Raw genomic sequence first — 19916 nt, 5'->3', positions numbered from 1 at the left:
TTGATCATTCTCTCCCCCAGCACTTTGGAGCAATCGGGCAGATTTACTTCCACAAAACCACAGGATGGTCTTACAAATCTGCCCCTTGTCATCCCACATTCCTGGGTCAGATCGGGGTTTGGGCTTGGCCAGGCAATGGGATTAAGCCCCACACATTCATTTCCTAATTACCCACCGTGGGTCTGCCAAACCTCTGCTGGTTGCCCCCAGCACCCCAACATGACTCAAGGGTCCCCTCTCCTATCACCGACTGGCGTCCTCTTGAGAAAATTCACTTTCACATTAGCTTAACCACAAACCAAATGAACTGAAAACAAAACTCCAGGATGAAAAAAAAACATACATTATACAACCTCAAGCCAAACAACTTCTGGAGTAGCCACTCTCTTTAACTACCCACACAAGGTTCCGCTCCACGGATGGGTGGAAGCTGAGAGCTGCCCACAGTTTGGGGCTGAACCTGAGCGAGTGCAGCTGTCAGTCTTCGGGGCTGCACAGGCTGGTCACTTACTGGTAAGGGCAGCGAAGTGGCTGAGTCCACACCGAATGCGGGAAACCTGGACTTCTGGGCTGAACTCCGTCACGCCAAAGAGAGTGGGTGGAATCATTTCTGGAAGAGCAGTTTCCACTAGGTTTGGTCCTTTCCCAAGAATTCCATAGCCCCAGACAAAAACATGTCCTTCTCCTACGTCACAGGAAAAACAAGGGTCAGTAAGTCAAACCAAGAGCAGCCCTCACTCACTAGAAATTCAAACTGTACCACCAAGACGCGTTATATCCATATGGATCGTTTTTCTCCTTGCTTGGCAAGAACATGCTGACAGATATTTAAAATGTTTCTTTTCTCCTCTTTCAAATTCTTGCTTGTGGACTATGTCTAGCCAGCTCACCAATCGCAGAATATAAGCTTCCCACATCTTGAGGGTTCCCTGGACGGGAGCAGTCCATAAATCACCCAGAAACCCCATGTGAACGCAGGAGAGCTTTCAAAGGACAGTTTTTCCTACTAACAGCCTACGTTTCTCACTGATCAGAAGACCAAGCCAAGCACTAAACAAGTTCTGGCCAGATTCCTAAAACCCTTAGAAATGATTTTTTGGCTATAAAAAGTGTAATACTCATTAGTGGGACCAGATGTTTAATCCCAGAAGCATGGATCTCTATCTAAACGCTGAGGCTCTCCTCCTACCTGCCTTTTGTTTCCTGGCACAGCCTCCCTACAGAAGGTGGAGAGGAATCTCTGGCCCAGGCTAAGGGACAGGGACAAAGCAGTTTGTTCCCCACTCCTGAGGTCTGCTACACAATTACTACACCCCGTGCTATCTAATCGTCTACTTATAAATCACAGCCACTATCTTTCTGTCAAGAATGCCACCCTCTACTAACTGAACTCAGCCTAACTAGATCTCCCCCAGCCGCATTCCCTTCTTTGGCCTGCGGTCAGCCGCCTCTGAGTCCAATGGAGCCAGCCCTTCCCCAGCCAAACCACCCACAGCTGCCCAGTGAACTGCCGGCAGGAGGCTCTCACCATTTAACACAGCACAGCCGGTCCCACCGCACGCGGCCTGCTTCACCTGGCCTACTCCCGAGAAGGGTAAGCACCGGGGCACGTTCACCTGAGTTAAAGGAAGGGTCCACAGTTAGGAGGAAAAAACCGCAAGAACCTAGAAATATCCTGGTCTTGTGTACAGAGTAGGTAAGTCCCAGTTCAATCATTTACACCACAGATATTCCCCAAACACTGAACATACGCTAACCATCTAACTGTTGGGAATACGAGGGGGAGCAAGAGATGTGGTCCCTCCCTCAGAGGCTGGTCTAGTGGAGAAGCCAGATGCCTGCCCAATTTAACGTAAAATTAATGTGTGCTGAATCCAATGGAGGAAAGTACAGGGTCTCTGAGAACGAATGTCAGGGAGACCGATCTAGTTTGGGGGAGGCGCGGTTGGGGAAGGCTTCATTTCTCCTGCGACCTGAAGGACGAGTAGGAATAAACAGACAAGGGAGAAGAACAGGGTATTATTCCAAGCAGGGGAGAGGCACGTGCAAAGGGAACGAGTGAGCACAGCACACTCAGGGCGGTTCAATGAGGGCAGGGGCTGAAGCAGGGCCCGTGGGGGAATGTGGTACAAGATGCAGGCGGAGGGAGGGAAGCCGGGCATGCAGGATGCCAGGGCCACAGGAAGGGTTTGGTCGTCACCTAAGCGCACGGGGGCCAGTAAGTGCTCTAAGTAGGGGAGAGACATGGTTTCTAGAGAACATGGCGGATGTGGTGGACGTGAAGAAGAACCAGGGCGTGGGATGAGCACGAGTTCACTCTCAGACACACTGAACTCAGTGCCTAGAGATGGCCCCGTGGAAACGTCCACTGCTACTTAGTAATGTCTGCAACACTGACATGTAAGCTGGAGACTCATTAGCATATAGATGGTAACTGCAGCCATGGGTGTGGGTAAGGTCTTCTAAAGAGGGAATACAGGGAAAAGGAGAGCAAAGCCCACGCCAAGGGATCGCCAGCATTTAAAGGCCTGACACAGAAAGAGCCAGAAAATGAGACCAAGAAGGAAAATAAGACAGACAGAGAGCACTGGGAGAGTCTTGTCACAGGGATGGAAGGAAGTATTTTTCACAAGTCATGCTCAATATCGAATGCTGCTGAGAGGTCAAGAAAGATGAAGATTGTAAAATGTTCTCCAGGTTCTTTATTAGTATTTTTAGCAGCATGGCGGTTGCTGGTAACCCTAGCAAGAGGCACTCTGCAAACTGGGAAGGGTGGAAGCTACGTGGAATGGACTGAGGAATGAGAGACGAGGAAACAGATAGTAAATGAATGCAGCTCCTGAGAAGGGAACAAGAGGTAAAGCAAAGGGGTTGGAAGTGGGGAGAACGGGAGAGGGAAGAGTCCACATAGGGCTTGGTAAGAAGGAAGACACGAGTCAGGGGTAAAGACTGACGAGGGGCCAGTACACAGGGAGAGGCTCAACTTAGGGGAAAGAAGGCCCAGCAGGTGGAGTATGGCTTCTGAGAAGGTGGCAGGAAATGGGATTCAGGGCACAGAGAGAAGAATCAGCTTTATCAGGAAGAGACACACCTCCTCCGATGCCAGGGAAAGGAATGGGCCCCGGGTGGGCACAGACCCAGGTAAGTATGTAGGAGTCACAGTGAGAGACTGAGGGCATTCTCATCTGAGAGCATCTGTTTTCACTACTAAACAGGAGGCACGGTCTTCCGCTGAGTGACATGGGAGGGTCAGGGCTTTGGAGAATGAAATGTAGCCTAAAACTTCGTTTTCCAGTGGGATTTGGTCTTGGCACTTCTACTGAGGAATAACTTTGGAAACAGATTCACTGACAGCCATGAATCTTTGCAGATTCCTTTTCAAGTAGAGACAGCTGAAAGGTAACAGTCCCGAAGCTGACTGAAAAGGAATCAGGGCTTTCTGGCCCAGACAATGTACGCCTAGGTGAAGGGGGCTGTCAGGGCTGGGCCTGGCCTCTGCTGCCGGGCTCTCGGGGAGCTTCTCCTCTCACTGTGCTCCGGGACGGCGCCCTCGGCAAACACCGAGAAATACTGACAAGGAGCCCTGGAAACCACCACTGTGGTCGCTGACAGGATGAGGATCAGGGCACAGTGAAGAGCCACGGCTGCCATGGGCTCCCACTAAGAGGACCCCAATAATCCCCGCCCCCTCATTCACACCCACGCGTAATCTCCACCCTTGTGTGGGGGATGGACCTACTGCCTTGCTCCTAATGAGCAGACTGCCAGCAAGACTGAGGGAAGGTCACTGCCAAGATTAAATTATAAAACACTGGCTCCTGGCTCCTGGCACTCTCTCTTGCTTTCTCGTTTGCTCACTCTGATGAAGCCAGCTGCCATGTTGTGAGCTGCCACATGGAGAAGCCCACATGGCAGGGAACCAAGGAAGGCTTGGCCAACAACTGTTAGCTGTCCTACTGCCAGCAAGGGACCGGAGCCCCGCTCCACAGGCCACGAGGACCTGGGTCCTGCCAGCAACCACCAGTGTGGTCCTGGAAGCAGAGCCTTCCCCAGCTGAACCCTAAGATGACTGCAGCCTCTAAGAGACTCAGAGCCAGAAGACCCAAGCCACCCCAAGATTCCTGGCCCACAGAAACTGAGATAAGAAGTGTGTGTTGTTTTAAGCCACTAAGTTTTGGGGTCATTTGTTATGCAGCAATATATGACAATGACACAGCACTGAACCTGTCCCCCACAGGAAGGCTGTGGGAGACATTTTTTTCAAGCCTTGGTATCTCGAAGAGCAGTACTTCTCCTGAACACTTTATTTGCTATTTATCATACAGAAGCAAGGAATCATTTAAATGACCATGCTTTCTTCTTTGCTTTGGCTACTAGGAAACTCAAAGCCAAATCTGCAACCACTTTTAGCCACTGTGCCAGACCATGGAGAATATATTTTTTCATCTTATTAGCTGATCTTTAGTTTCCCTTTGTACACATTTCTTTATCATTAATATATATTTTTTATTTTTTTCCATTTATCTCACATCTTTTTATTTTTCAATTACAGTTGACATTCAATATTATTTTATATTAGTTTCAGGTGTACAGCATACGAAGTGATCCCCCCATAAGTCTAGTACCCCTCTGACACCATATAGTTATTACAATTTTATTGACTATATTCCATACGCTGTAATTTAACATCCCGATGACTATTTTGTATCAATTTTTACTTCTTAATCCCTTTATCCTTCCCACCCAGCTCCCCAACTCTCATTAATATATATTTAAAACCCTTCTGTATTTGTCAGAAGTTTTATGATATTAAGGAATGTAGTATGTTTTTTAAATAGTCATTACTTTCAGAGATACATACTGTAACTTTTATAGATGAAAGTTGGTATCTAGCATTTGCTTCAAAATAATCCAAGGCAGAGAAGTAGACGGAATTATAGATGCAACAAGCCTGGCCATGAGTGAGTATGGGTTTTTTAAGGAGGGGAGGGCAGGGATAAAAATGTCTGGAATTAGATAGTGGTGATGGTTGCACAGCCTTGTGACCATACTAAACACCACTAACTTACACACCTAAAAATCATGAGTTATATCTCTGTATTTTAAAATGGGCCATTAGTTGATCGTTGTTGAACGTGGGTGACGAGTACATAGAAATTAATTACGCAATGAGCTCTACTTTTTGTTTATATTTGAAGTTTTCTTTAATAAAACGTTTAACATTCTACAGTAGTGCACTGACTCACTTCGGTGAAAAGGAGGGGTGGTAGTAAGGAGAGGCTACAGGCAGGGCTTCTACTGCTTCCCCTGTGATGGGTCGCCCAGGTGTCGTCACCGAGCTGCACTCAGGATTTGTGTGCTTTGGGGCCTAGGTGTCATACTGCAACAAAGAGCACACGGTGACGTCACAGAAACCCCGGTACACAGCCTCACAGCCCTGTGAGAAGAAGAGAGGGCACCCAGACATACCTAAAATAATGCTTTAAACCAGGGCTATTTCACTGAAGTATTGATCATGATGGCTGTTGAACCTAAGCTTTCTTTCCAGGCCCCAATGAGATTGCCAAGAACTCGGAACCTTGAAGAGGCAGATTACAATTGGTTTAGGCCTTAACATCTCAGCACTTTGTACATCACACGTTGGTGAAAAACCTCTTACAAATGGCCTTGATATTTGCAAACCTCCCAGCACCATGCTGTTAGTGACCTCATACCTGTGTGGAGTCAGTGACAGAGGCCAGCTGCAGGTACTCGGAGTTGCCCCAGCCAAAGAGGCCTCCGTCAGCAGACACAGCCAGGCAGCAATCACCGTAGGTGGCCACCTGGACAACACTCACGCCGGCGAGGTCTCCACCCAGCCTGGTGGGTACGCTGGTGATATTGTAGTGACCCAGACCTGGCATAACATAAATACTTGTGTTTAATGATCTATTCTCTTAACAAACACTTAATATAGACTTACTATATGCCAAACACAGTTTTAAGCCCTTTATAAATAAATATCAATTCAGAAATCCTAACCTGTTCCTCACATATATACAACTTCCTTCTCCACATTCTCTCAGAGGAGGAAAAAGACATCATTGTTAATTAGATCATTTAAAAACCCTTGGAATTTTCTAGGCCTGATTCAAGTTAGACAATTTCTCAAGATGAAATACCACTACACAATGAACCTATTAGACCTTGCATATATCACAACAAGCAATTATTAATTCACTGTTGGGCTTGTTCGAAAATAAAGGCAATCTCTAAAAGCCCATCCCACCCAAACCCCCATACCCCACCCGCCAAAAACACAGTAAACAGAAACAGGCAAACTGGCACGGTCGACAGCACACAGAGGAAAAGACAGGGCTTGCCTGAAGGACAGTGTCCTTATCAGCACTGTGAGGGACGGTAACCCCGGGCAGCATCCTGAGGCAGAGCCTGAACCACAGACACCTCCTCAAACCAGCTTCCTCACAGGGGCTCAGAGCAGTGTCAGACTGGCAGCACCCCTTGGCAACAGGCAAAAGCAAATCCAAATCCTCTCTGGAGGAAAGCATCTCCAACCCAGGCCCTTAGAGTTTCCACAGATTAAATTCAATAAAATATGAAATCGCAATCAAAAATTACTAAACTCATAAGGAAAGATGCCACTATGAGTGAGGGTAAAGAGAACCAGCAGATAACTGATTTAATCCTCCAGACTTCAGATACCGCAATTATGATACACAAAACAAAAAATAGCTCTGTGTGCAATGTTCAAAGAAATAAAAGCAGGAACAAGAGATAATCAAAAAAGGCCAGGTAAATCTAAAAAGGAAGCAATTAGAAATGAAAAAAATACAGTTCAAGTTAAAAACTCAAATGAATGAACAAAAAGACAAACCACAATCTGGGAGAAGATATGCACAAGACTGTAACTGATAAAGAATTCACATACCCTAAAAATATAAAGAATCCCTAAAAATCAGTAAGAAAAAGACCAGTGAGTCAACAAAAATGGTCAAAGACACAACATACATTTCAGAGAATAAAAAACAAGACTGGTCAATAACACATGAAAAGAGCATCACTCGCAATAATAACTAGGAAAATGCAACTTCAAGCCTCAGTGACACACTATTTCACATCCACCAGACAGGCAAAAACTCTGGGGTGGACAACACCAAGATTTGCCCAGGCTGTGGAACATCCTGCTGTTGTGGGGGTTACTTGTTATAAAGATTTTGGAAAACAATCACTGGACTACACGTGCATATCCTATAACCCAGCACTTCCACTCACAGAATCTTCACTAGAGCTTCTAGAACTCTTGGGCATGCGTACATGACACATACAGATGGTCACAGAAGCACTGCTTATTCTATGACAAACAGCTGTAAACCATACACATCTATCAACAGGAAAATGAATAAATTCAAGTGTGCTGCATGGTTGACTATCATTCAGCTATAAAAATGAACTACTTTCATCAAAGAAACAGGATACAAATCAACACACAGAAATCAATTGTATTTCTATACACTAACCATTGAATAATCCAAAAAATGAAATTAAGAAATTAATTCTGTTTACAGTAGCATCAAGAATAAAATATTTAGAATCATCATAACCAGAGATAAAAAACTTGTACAATTTCTTTCAGCAATATAATAATATTGCTGAAAGAAATTAAAGAAGATATAAATAGATGGAAAGACATCTTATGTTCATGGACTGGAAGACATAATATTGTTAAGATGTCACTATTATCCAATGTGATATGCAGACTTAATGTAATCCCTATTAAAATCCCAACAATGTTTTTTGCAGAAATAGAAAAACCCATCCTAAAATTCACCTAAAATCTTAAAGGGCCCCAAACAGCTAACTGATCTTGAAAAGGACCAAAAGTTGGAGGATTCACACTTAGTGATCTCAACTTACTACAAAGCTACAGTAACCAAAACAGTGTGGCCCTGGCATAAGACAGACATTCAGACCAATGGAGTAGAACAGGGAGCCCAGCAATAAACCCTTGTTTACATGGCCAGATGATTTTGGACCATTCAATGGGAAAAAGGACAGTTTTTTTCAACAAATGGTGCTGGGAAAGCTGGGTATCCACATGTAAAAGAATAAAGTTGGACTCTGAGCTAACACCATATACAAAAATCAACTGAAAATGGATCAAAAGACCTAGACGTAGAGCTAAAAGTATAAAACTCTTGGAATAAAACATAAGGCAAAAGCATCACGACATTGGATTTGGCAATGATATCCTAGTTATGACCCCAAAGACACAAGCAATAAAAGAAAAAAATAAGTTGTTAAGAGAGTAGATCCTAAGACCTTTCATCACAAGGAGAAAAACTTTTTTTCTTTTATTTTTATTGTATCTGTATGAGATGATGGATGTTAATTAAACCTATTGTGGTAATTATTTCACAATACATGTAAATCAGGCCATCATGGTATACACCTTCAACTTATACAGTGACGTATGTCAATTTATTTAATAAAACTGGAAAAAAAACTTTAAGAAAAAATAGACAAATTTGACTAATGAAAATTAAAAACTTGTTGTGCATGAAAAGACACTATGAACATAATAAAAAGGCAACCCACAGAATGGGAGAAAATACTTTTAAATCAAATACCTGATAAGAGATTAACATTCAGAATATACAGAGAACTCAACAACCACAACAGAATCAAACAACCCAATTAAAAAGTGGGCAAAGGACTTGAACAGATATTTCTCCAAAGAAGATATAAAAATGACCAACAAGCACATTAAGGAAATGCAAATCACAAATGAGATACCACTTCACACCCAATAGGATGGATACTATTTAAAAAAAAAAAGAAACGCAAAACAGTTTTGGCTTTTTCGGAGGCGGCCAAGGTGCAGCTTTCTTGATCGTCCGGAATCCGGGTCCATCCGACACCTGCTGCCTCCACCAGGCCACTGAAGTTCGACCCAATGAGATCAAAGTCGTAAACCTGAGGTGCATTGGTGGGGAAGTCAGTGCCTCATCTGCCCTGGCCCCCAAAATCGGCCCCCAGGGTCTGTCTCCAAAAACGGCTGGTGATGACATCGCTAAAGCAACTGGTGATTGGAAGGGTCTGAGGATGACAGTGAAACTGACCACGCAGGACAGACAGGCCCAGATTGAGGTGGTACCTTCTGCCTCTGCCCTGATCATCAAAACCCTCAGAGAACTGCTGAGAGACAGAAAGAAGCAAAACAACATTAAGCACAGTGGAAACACCACTTTTGATGAGATTGTCAACATTGCCCGACAGATATGGCACGGATCTTTAGATAGAGAACTCTATGGAACCACTAAAGAGATCTCGGGGACTGCCCAGTCTGTGGGCTGCAATGCTGATGGCCGCCACCCTCATGACATCATAGATGACATCAACCGTGGTGCATTGGAAGGCCCAGCTAGATAAGACTACAAAGGAAAATATTTCAATGAAAGATCATTTGGCAACCAAAAAAAAAAAAAAAAAACCCAGAAAATAACAAGTGTTAGCTAGGATGTAGAGAAATTACAACTTCATACGTTGCTGGTAGAAATGTAAAATTGTGCAGTTGCTATGAAAAACAGTATGGCAGTTCCTTAAAATTTTAAAAATAGAACTACCTTATGATTCAGGAATTCCACTTCCAGGTTTATACCCAAAAGAATGAAAAGCAGGTCTCAGAGAGATATTTGTACACTCATGTTCATAGCAGCATTACTCCAACAGTAGAAGCAACCCAAGCATTCATCAATGGATGGATGGACAAGCAAAATGTGGTGTATACATACAAGGGACTATCACTCAGCTTAAAAAGGAAGGAAATTCTGACAGACGCTACAACACGGATGAACTTTGATGACATTATGCTAAGTGAATCAAGCTAGTCACCGAAAGATAAATATTGTATGATTCTCTTATATGATGAGGCACCTATCGTTGTCAAATTCATAGAGGCAGAAAGTAGAATCACAGTTGCCAGAGGCTGGGGAGAGGGAGGATGGGAGTTAACTGTTTAATGGGTATAAAGTTTCAGTTTTGCAAGATGAAAGAGTTCTGGAGATGGATGGTGGTGATAATTACACAGCAATGTGGATGGACTTAATACCAATGAACTGTATTTTGAAAAATAATTTTAAAATGGTAAATTTTGTTATGTGTATTTAACCACAATTTTTAAAAATTGAAGAATAACTAAAAACAAGTTACAGGCTAGAATTGGCCTCCCCACCTGTAAGGAGGAAAAAAAAGGAATGAACCACAGATATTTATAACATAGCTGAATCTTAAGAAACATAGTGTTGAGTTAAAACCAAGTTACAGAAGATATATACAGTATGACCCCTAAAATAAGCAAAATTAGTCAATACATTATTTAGGCGTGTGTGTGTCTGTGTATACATTTTTTTGTCCCTTCAAAGGAATAATAGAAATAAAATTTAGAATGGTGGATCCCCCTAGTGGGGGAATACAAGTATATGAAACAGGAGAGTGGCACACTGGTAGAATATGACACATTGAGCACGTTCTAGGTCTTAAATTGGGTAATAGTTTCACAAGTTGTTGATTTTATTATCATTAATTAAGTTTTGTAATTTACATTTATGTCACATATCATTTTTGAGATAAAATTCACATAACAATGTCTCCATTTTAACCATTTTAAAGTTGACGATTCCGTGATTTTTAGTATATTCATGATGATGATGTGCAATTATCACCACTAACTAATTTAAGAACATTTGCATCACCCAGAAAGAAATCCATGTCCATTTGCAGTCATTCCCCATTTCCCACCTCACCCCCAGCCCTGGCAACCACTAATCTACTTTCTGTCTCTACGTATTTTATTCTGGACATTTCGTATAAATGGAATTCCACAATAGGTGTCCTTTTGTGTCTGCCTTCTTTCACTGAACATAAGGTTTTCAAGGTTCATCCATGTCATAATATGTATCAAGACTACATTCCTTTTTATGGTTGAATAATATTCCATTGCACGTATATACTGTATTTTGTTTATCCATTTATCAGTTGATGGATGTCTGGGTTGTTTCTACTTGGCTATTATGAAGAATGCTATGAACATTTGTGCACAAGTTTTTGCATGGACAAATGTTTTCCTTTATCTTGGGTACATACCTGGAGTGGAATTGCTGGGCTATATGGTAATTCTACATTTAACTTTTTCAGAAATGGTCAAACTTTCGCACAGCAGTTGCACCATTTTACATTCCCATCAGCAATGAAGGGTCCAATTTCTCCACATCTTCACCAACATTTGTTATTTCCTGGGGGTTCTTTTGATGGTAACTATTTTAATGGATATGAGGTAGTATCTCATCGTGGTTTTGATTTGCATTTCCCTAATGACTAATTATTTGTGTTATCTTTCCATGTGGTTATTGGCCATATGTATGTCTTCTTTGAAGAAAGACCTACACAAAACTTTTGCTCATTTTTTAATTGGGTTGTTTATGTTGTTATTGTTGTTTGTCTTGTTACTAAGTTGTAAGAGTTCTTTATGTATTCTGGATACACAGACGCTTATCCAGTATCCTTATCTGGATATTAGACCCTTATCAAATACATGATTTACAAATATTTTGTCCCATTCTGTGTGTTGTCTTTTCACTCTATTCATAGTGTTTTGTTTTGTTTTTAATAGAAACTTGACTTCCTTTTTTGTTTAGATTTTATTGGGGAAGGGGAACAGGACTTTATTGGGGAACAGTGTGTACTTCCAGGACTTTTTTCCAAGTCAAGTTGTTGTCCCTTCAATCTTAGTTGTGGAGGGTGCCGTTCAGCTTCAAGTTGTTGTCCTTTCAGTCTTAGTTGTGGAGGGCGCAGCTCAGCTCCAGGTCCAGTTGCCATTTCTAGTTGCAGGGGGCACAGACCACCATCCCTTGCGGGAGTCGAACTGGCAACCTTGTTGTTAAGAGGACGCGCTCCAACCAACTGAGCCATCTGGAAGCTCAGCGGCAGCTCAGCTCAAGGTGCCGTGTTCAATCTTAGTTGCAGGGGGCAGAGCCCACCATCCCTTGGAGCAGTTGAGGAACTGAACTGGCAAACTTGTGGTTGAGAGCCCACTGGCCCATGTGGGAATCGAACCGGCAGCCTTCGGAGTTAGGAGCATGGAGCTCCAACCGCCTGAGCGCCAGGGCCGGCCCCATAGTGTCTTTTGATGCACAAAAGTTTTTAAATTCATAAAGGTCAATTTATCTATCTTTTCTTCTTTTGCTTGTGATTTGGGTGTCATATTTAAGAAATTGCTGCCTAATCCAAGGTCACAAAGATTTACACCTATGCTTTTTTCTAAGTTTTATAGTTTTAGCACTTACATTTACAGCTCTGATCCATTTTGAATTAATTTTTATGTGTAACAGAAATTCACATTGATTCTTTTGCACATAGATTTGTTGTGCCAGCAACATTTGTTGAAAAGACTATTTCTTCCCCAATTAAATGGTCTTAGCACTTCTGTCCCAGAAATAACAGAGCACAGACATATGGGTTTACTTCTGAACGCTCAATTCTATTCTATTGATCTATGCCTATTCTTACGCCAGTACCACACTGTTTTGATTACTACTGTAGCTTTGTAGTAAATTTTGAAATCAGTGTGATTCCTTTATTCTGCAATTTTTTGGGGGTATTTGTGGTCCCTGGTAATTCTATATGAATTTTAGCATCAGTTTGTCCATTTCTGCAAGTAAGGCAGCTGGAATTTTGATAGGGATTGCACTGAATCTGTGGGCCAATTTGGAGAATACTATCTACACATCATCTTTTGTATATACTATAATACTATAAATTAAAAAAAGATTTTTAAAAAGTAATTCAAAATGTTGAAGGTTTAGGAAAGAAAGAAATGGGATGCTCAGATACAAAGTACAAGGCAGAAGGAGAACAACCTGTAAGAAAGAATGGTCACAAAAGCCTTCACTGAAGACACCCACACTAATGCCTACAGGATGAAAAGGAGAGCAAAAAAGAGCATCCCAGGCTCAGGGAATGGCATGTGCAAAGGCCCTATGGCAGCAAAGAGGAGGGCAGCTCCGGAAACTGACTGTAGGGGCCCATGTGGCTGGACTCAGCCAGGCTAGCAAGGCAGTGAGGCCGGAGGAGGTGTGGCATGTAACAGCAAGTTTCCGGAATGGCACCAGGAAACCGTTAGCCATGGTTATCTCCAGAAAGTGGGGCTTTTACACTTCACCTCATTTCTGTCTATGCTGTCAAAATGTATGAACAATTTCATTATGTTTATAAAAATATGCGTTTTAAAAATGACCCACACAAGATTTTAAAAATAAAGAGATGCTTCAACTTTACAGTTACCAAAGAAATGTACCTTTAGAAAACTAGCATAATAATTAAATGAGCACACTTAACTGGACAATTCTCACTGCCAGAGAGCCTGTGATGAAAGTGGTCCTTCTGGACATTGCTCATGGCAGTATAAATTGGTAAAACTTTGGGGAAGCAATTTAATAATACATTCTGAAAACAAAAATATTCGAAGTCTTCACCACTCCTGAGAATTTATCCTAGGGCAAAATCCAAATGAAAGAAAAAGCTACGTATGTATACATGACGGCACAAAATCTCCAATGGCTACTGCCCATCCATCCCCAAAAAAGTATGCCTCCTGACAACAGAGTAATGATTAAGGAATTGTTTGATTAAATGATCAACTGATTAAATGATTAATTTAACTTGTAGTAAATTAGTTTCATGCTATATCATACAACTATTAAAAACCGTAACTGTGAAAATTGTACTGATGTGGAAAAATGTTTAATGTAAATTTAAATGATAAAACAAGCATATTAAATCACACTTATGCTAGTATTACAATTTAAAAGACGTACACGTATGAACAAGGACTGGAAGAAAACATGAGAGAATGAACGAAGACAATTTGGTGGGGTGGTAGGATTACTGAGGATTTATGCAAGATTTAAATGTTGAATTTAAAGGCCCCCCCTTCACACAAATATCAAACGATTAAATATACAAGGTTGATCAAGCTTATCCTTCACTCCTCCCACCGTTAATGATATTCTTCTCAAACCAGTGAAAATCGAGCACGTTTCTTCTTTAAAAGGTTCAGAACTCCTTTGTTGACGGATGGCTCTAATCTTTTATCGATTCATTTCAATGGGCACCAGGGGTAAGGGGTGAGGGGAACAGGGCAGGACAGACAGAACAGTGCTCCCCAGGAAGCGATAAGAGAGGTGAGAGTCAGATGAAGGAAGGCGGGGACGCGCCCATGAGAGCCCTGCGGGACACCACCGTACAGCACTACTCCAGAGGGGGAGGTACACTACCTGTTTGCCCATCCGCGCCCCATCCACAAGAATAGACTTCTCCTTTATCCGTGAGGAACAGACTGTGGTCCTGACCACAGGCGACCTGCCGGACAGACAAAGGTGAGGTTGGTGAGAAGCCCTTGGAAGCCCAGGGTCCCAGTCGCTAGCCCCCGAGCCTGGCAGCATCCATTCCCTCCGGCGCCTGGGCACCCAGCGGGCCCCACCTGCATCACCTCACTCTCTCCACACCACAGCCTAGCTTTAGTCTCCCACTCCGCTGAAACTGCTCCTGCTAAAGCACAGTGCCAGGTGTCCTAAGGCGCAAACCCAGGAGCCCCTCCGTCCTCTCCACACCTGAGGAACCACTCCCTCCTCCAAAAGCCTTTCTCTTTGCCATTCCTCTCTTCCGCCTAACAGCATCCAATCTTTGTCGCTTGCCCAGCCTCTTCTTCCTACCCTTCAGTGTTGGAATCCTCCAAGGTTCTATCTTTTGCCCTCTTCTCTCTTCACACTTCCCTGGAGACTGCACCTGCTGTCACCTCCACTCTGTTAGCTCCAGTCCCAACAACTCTTCTGAGTTCCAGACCTATTTTCCCAATGAGAAGCACCCTTTACTGAACAGCTATTATGCCAGGCACTGTGCTAAGTCAATCACCAAGACCACCCAGTGAGAAACTGAGTCTCAGAGAAGGTTGATAACTTGCCCAGTCAGCCAGTTAACATGCGGAGAAGCAGGGACTTGAACTCACATCCCTGTGACTTGGACGTCTGTGCAGGAAGCACTGCTCTACTGCAGATGCACTCCTGCTCCTCCCAGCGCCCCCTCCCAGCCGACCCGCACCTGTCCCCCTCCAGCCCACTGCCATCTAGGTCAAGAACACCAGCAGCCACTCACTGGCCTACGGAGTCACACTCGACTCCCTCTAGCTCACTCCCCGCCTGTCCAATCGAGCCCTAAATCCAGTCAATTCTCCTTACATTCTCCTCAGCTGTCCCTCCTCTCCATGGCTTCCCAGGCAGCTGTCACCACTTCTTCCCCCAATTCTACTCCATACCATGGCCAAAGTTATATTTCTAAACAGATCATAATTTGGCTGTCACTCCTCCTGCTTAGAACCTTTGACAGCCCCTAACTGTCAAGAGGATGAAGTCTATACTCCTGAGCAAGGCAGTCAAGGTCCTGCATTGTTCACTCCGAACCTTCTCCTAGCCTATCCCCTACTGCTCCCCCAAAAGCACACGAAACTGCAGCCACACTGCATGTTCTCAGCAGGTAAAGCCCCCTGCTACTCCCTCCCCTCTCCCACAAACATTTTCCTACCATCCATCCCGCCCATCTAACCAATTCCTCTGCCACCTCTTCCATGATGCCTTCTCTCCCTTCCATTCCACTATGTAGTTATTACAAGCACCTACTATGTGCCAGGCACCACACCGGGGATGGGAATAAAACGATAAACACGGTAAAGCCAGCCGGAACATCCACAGTGCTGTGATACACTCTGATGTAGCTAGTTGCTTTTTTTAACTTGTCTCACCCACTAGCGTGTTATCCCCCAAACCTTATTAAACTTTGTACCCTCATGATCTACTGCAAATCCTGGCCTCCAGTAGACAGGCAATAATTTTCACTAAAATAACTTATTAATTCAGAAAATCTGCCTACCAAATTTGCCATCACTCCACCCAAATCTCACCCTTTCAAAAGCGCCTCAGGGGCCAGGATGAGCCCACGCCTCTTACCTGGACCACCTGTCCATCGAAGTCCTGCATTCTGTGGACTTTGTGACTTTCACTATGGCCGGGAACAATTTGGGGAGAAGCAAGAGGCATGGTCATGGTAAGCACTGTGGGTTTCTGTCCCCTCCCAGCACCACTGACTGGTGGCCCCCCACACACACACACACAGTAACTATTAGGGAAACTCTTCTCAAGGTCAAATATAAGGTAGAGGTAGGCCTAGGCATGAAAGTAAAACAAAACAAACAAAATCCTTTGGTGATTTTCATGTGCTGCCAGAGTTGAGACTGGTATTTATAACCACCAACATCATACAAGGAATTAGAGGGAATTTGTTTTTTTTAAGACTGAATGACCATGAATGAGAGGAATTTTTCAAGTTAATCAATTTGGTTAAAAATACAAAACCAATCCAAAGAAGTCCTATACATTACAATCAATGCTCGAGCGCCCTCCCCTCCCACCAGCTTAAATCATGCAGCTCAGCTTGCAACATCCTCTCCTCAGTTTCCGGTGAGTTTTCACTGCTCCCCTCACACACGAGGAACCTGCTTCCTGCTCTGTGGGTCTGTCACATAGTAATCACTCAAGACATGGTTCATGCTTAACATAACTGGGGGAAAGGGTCATCCCTTCGGGAACTCACCTGTAAATTTCATTTTCGACCACCTTTCTTCCACATTGCCCATAAGAATTGTTTCCCATGCTGAAGACTGAAAAATAACACTCCCAGTTAAATCAGTTCTTCAGGTTCATGAAGGCCTAGAATGTCAGGACTGGAAGAGGGGTCTCAAAAGTGGTCCTGGGCCAACCGCCCACCCTCGCTGCCCCTTGGTGTCCTTCTCCAACATTCCCAGCCTGTGCAGGCAGAGCCACAGGGACACTGGGGTCCAGGCCGGCCACAGGGCCTGGGTCACCTGTACTGTTCCTTCTGCTCCCGCCCACCCTGCCCCTAGTCCCACTTCTCAGGAATTCCACCTTACACAAGGCAGGCACCTCCTGTGAAAGGCCCCATTTCCTGAACCTGTCACTAGGTTGCCCTCAATGCAAAAGCCCTCTTGAGAGAGTTGCTAAACACCACCGTCACCTTTTCCTGCAAAGCACGCTTAGTCAGAAAATATTTGAAAAATTTAGTCAAGTTGGCCTTTCCCTAGAAACAACCGCTCTTCTGGAGAGCTTCAGGGTTACCCAGTAGCTTGGACTCTGAAATCTCCCCTCTCCCCCCACCCCAGTACTTGGACGAAATGTTAGCCAACAGGCTTCTTTCAGGACAACAGAAAAAGCCATCTGCATGTGCCACCCAGCTCGGTGACTTCACGCAAAGGCAGTGGGAGGCCTTGAGAAGGCTACCTGGTGTGCACTGTCAGATTTACAGGTACTTGAGACTCTCCAAGAACCACAGAGAGCAGAAGCATAAAAGATTTAGCAAGCTCTGCTCAATACAGCTCTCCCAAGCCACCCTACTGATTGGCTCAGGAAATGCCAACAGCCTCACTAATTAGATGAGGCTCCAACAGCTGAGCTACTTCAGGATCAACACCAAGAAAGTGGTTTCCTCACTCCTCCATCAGTCTTGAGCAGGTCAATTCACCTCCTTCGCTGTCTGTGAGGACCAGAGAGTGGGCTCTGCCACAGGAGACCTGTAGCACGTGTGTCTCCTGAGGTCTGTCCAGAGGCAGTGGAACTGGTGAGGGCTCCAAAACATACTCGTATCCCTTTGCTGAAACAAAAACCACCAGTCATTACAGCGACTGAGAGTCATAGCACTTCTAACATTAGAACTCATACTGTTTGATCCCCACATTTTTACAGAGATCGGAATGACTTACTCAGGCACAGAGGCTAGTGACAGAGCAAGGACTAGAACCCCTGTCTCTAACTCCCACCACTGCACCACACTGCCTCCATTCACATTGGGTTACTGAAAAGCAAACAGTCTTATTTCAAAAATCTCTTCACGTATCATTTAATGCCATTTGAATTTTTTCAGAAAGTAAAAGCATTTTCTTCCTGCAATACCCACTAAAACTTCTCAAGTGAAAAAGAGCAAATACTGTTGTATTAAAAGGAGGCAAAAAGAATGTGTAGACGCATTTACTTGCATGTATATTAAATCTCTCTAAAAGGGTAACCTAGAGACTGCTGACACAGGTTGTCTTCAGGGAGAAAAGCCATGTGGCTGGGAGGCCAGAGGCGGAAAGCAGGCTTTCATCACATTCTACTACACCTCTAGGATCCTGAACTATGCAAAAAAGATAACTTTAACATTTAAATAAACAAGTAAGGGGAAAGGTTTTTTAGAAGTCACTCTAAAGAAGAACCTTATTGTTCTTTACAATCCAATCAAATAAGCCAGATTGATCTATGGAAAGAACTCCTCTTGGAGGTTTTCAACGATGAGCTTTCGAATATTTACAATGCACGCTGGAGTTAAAGATCTACAAATGCACTGGTCCTCAACCGAAACCCCACTAAATAACCCCTCTATTTTCTCCTTTGAACCCCATGTTTAAAAAGATTTTGTCTATCAGATAAATGGCATTACTACTGTTATAATAATATATTTGCCCATTTGTATTCATTAGTGACTAACACAATTTTCAGACAGAGCTTTTGATCAGCATGGAATAACTGGCTTATCACAGTAAGATGATGTGCCTCTAGGCAAAAATCAAAGAAACTGGACAATGTTGTTAGCTTTTCCAGCCTTATTAGTTGAAAACATACAGTACTTTAGAACTCCGAAAACTGACTCACACCCCCCATTAGGATACGCATAGACCCCTAAGGGCCTGGAAGCAGGAAATACATGACATTTAAAGAGAACACGGCTCTAGATCCAACTACCAACTGACAGGAAACCCCAGACTGGAAAATTCAATAGCATAAACCACGCGATTTCTTTAATAAATAAATTTCAAGGAAAAAAGATTAAAACAGACTTAAAAGACTTCTAAAAGTCTTATCAACCAACTGCAATGTCTGGATCTTGATTCAAATAAATTTTTAATATTAAAGTTAAAAATTAATGACATTTGTGAGATAACTGGCAGTTTGAACACTGGCTATTTAATGACATTCAGGGATTATTCTGTTATTTTCAGGTGTGCCAATGTTATGTTTATTATTTTTTAAAGAGTCCTTATTTTTTAGATATGTAGTGAAACATTTGTGAATGAAATCAATAATGCTAGGATTTGCTTGAAATTTATTTAGTGAGGGAATGGTGGGGAAATGAATAAAACAAGGCTGGCATAGCTAATGACTGCTGAGACTGATGACGGCACATGGCATGCATCGCACTGTTCTGTCCATTTCTGCGTATGTCTAAAATGGTTCCTGATAAAAGATATAAAACAATGTGGTGTGGCATCTTACAGCTAATAAGATTTCAATACTAACTTATAAAAGAACTCTGATATAAAATTAACTGAAAAAAGGCAGAAAACAAAATATATGCTGTGATCAAAATAAAATATTTGCATATGAATGTGGTAACGGGGAAAAAAATGAAAAGAAAGGTCTGTCTGGTATGTACGAGTATATCCAGTTAATTTCTTCCTTAATTTAAAAAATGTTTCTTATTGTTCTTAGTACTGCTTAGCTAATGTCTACTTTTAAAAATGTCATTATAAATCATTTCTAACATTTTTACAATCCAAGTTTCAAACAATAATTTGGAATAAAGCCTCCATATTAAGGATTTCACTGAATTTTTCCCCCAGGCCATAGTCTACATACTGTACAGTATTTCAGGCTATCTCTAAGCTAGAAAAGAAAGGTAATCTCCTTGGGGCCAAAAAGGAACATCTTTACTTCTCAGGAAATGCCTTTTTGCCCAAAGGTTCAATATTATTACCAAAG

General features: G+C 43.0%; 1 protein-coding gene and 1 pseudogene across 2 annotated transcripts in view; one reads left to right on the top strand and one right to left on the bottom strand.

Moving 5' to 3' along the window:
• RCC1L (RCC1 like) overlaps positions 1-19916 on the bottom strand; it is a 38177-nt gene that overhangs the window by 8058 nt on the left and 10203 nt on the right. For both annotated transcript variants that reach the window (XM_074328447.1, XM_019754991.2), the window contains exons 3-9: positions 17644-17772; positions 16699-16765; positions 16056-16107; positions 14331-14415; positions 5715-5896; positions 1529-1616; positions 512-685 (exon numbers count right to left, since the gene is read on the bottom strand). In XM_074328447.1, coding sequence (XP_074184548.1) covers positions 512-685; positions 1529-1616; positions 5715-5896; positions 14331-14415; positions 16056-16107; positions 16699-16765; positions 17644-17772 — 777 coding nt within the window. The remainder of the gene's footprint in view (positions 1-511; positions 686-1528; positions 1617-5714; positions 5897-14330; positions 14416-16055; positions 16108-16698; positions 16766-17643; positions 17773-19916) is intronic.
• LOC109459970 (large ribosomal subunit protein uL11) lies at positions 8439-9429 on the top strand (annotated as a pseudogene).

This window comes from Rhinolophus sinicus, linkage group LG03 (assembly GCF_036562045.2).
Source record: "Rhinolophus sinicus isolate RSC01 linkage group LG03, ASM3656204v1, whole genome shotgun sequence".
NCBI classification, from domain to species: domain Eukaryota; kingdom Metazoa; phylum Chordata; class Mammalia; order Chiroptera; family Rhinolophidae; genus Rhinolophus; species Rhinolophus sinicus.
This window is presented reverse-complemented; position numbering and strand designations above follow the sequence as displayed.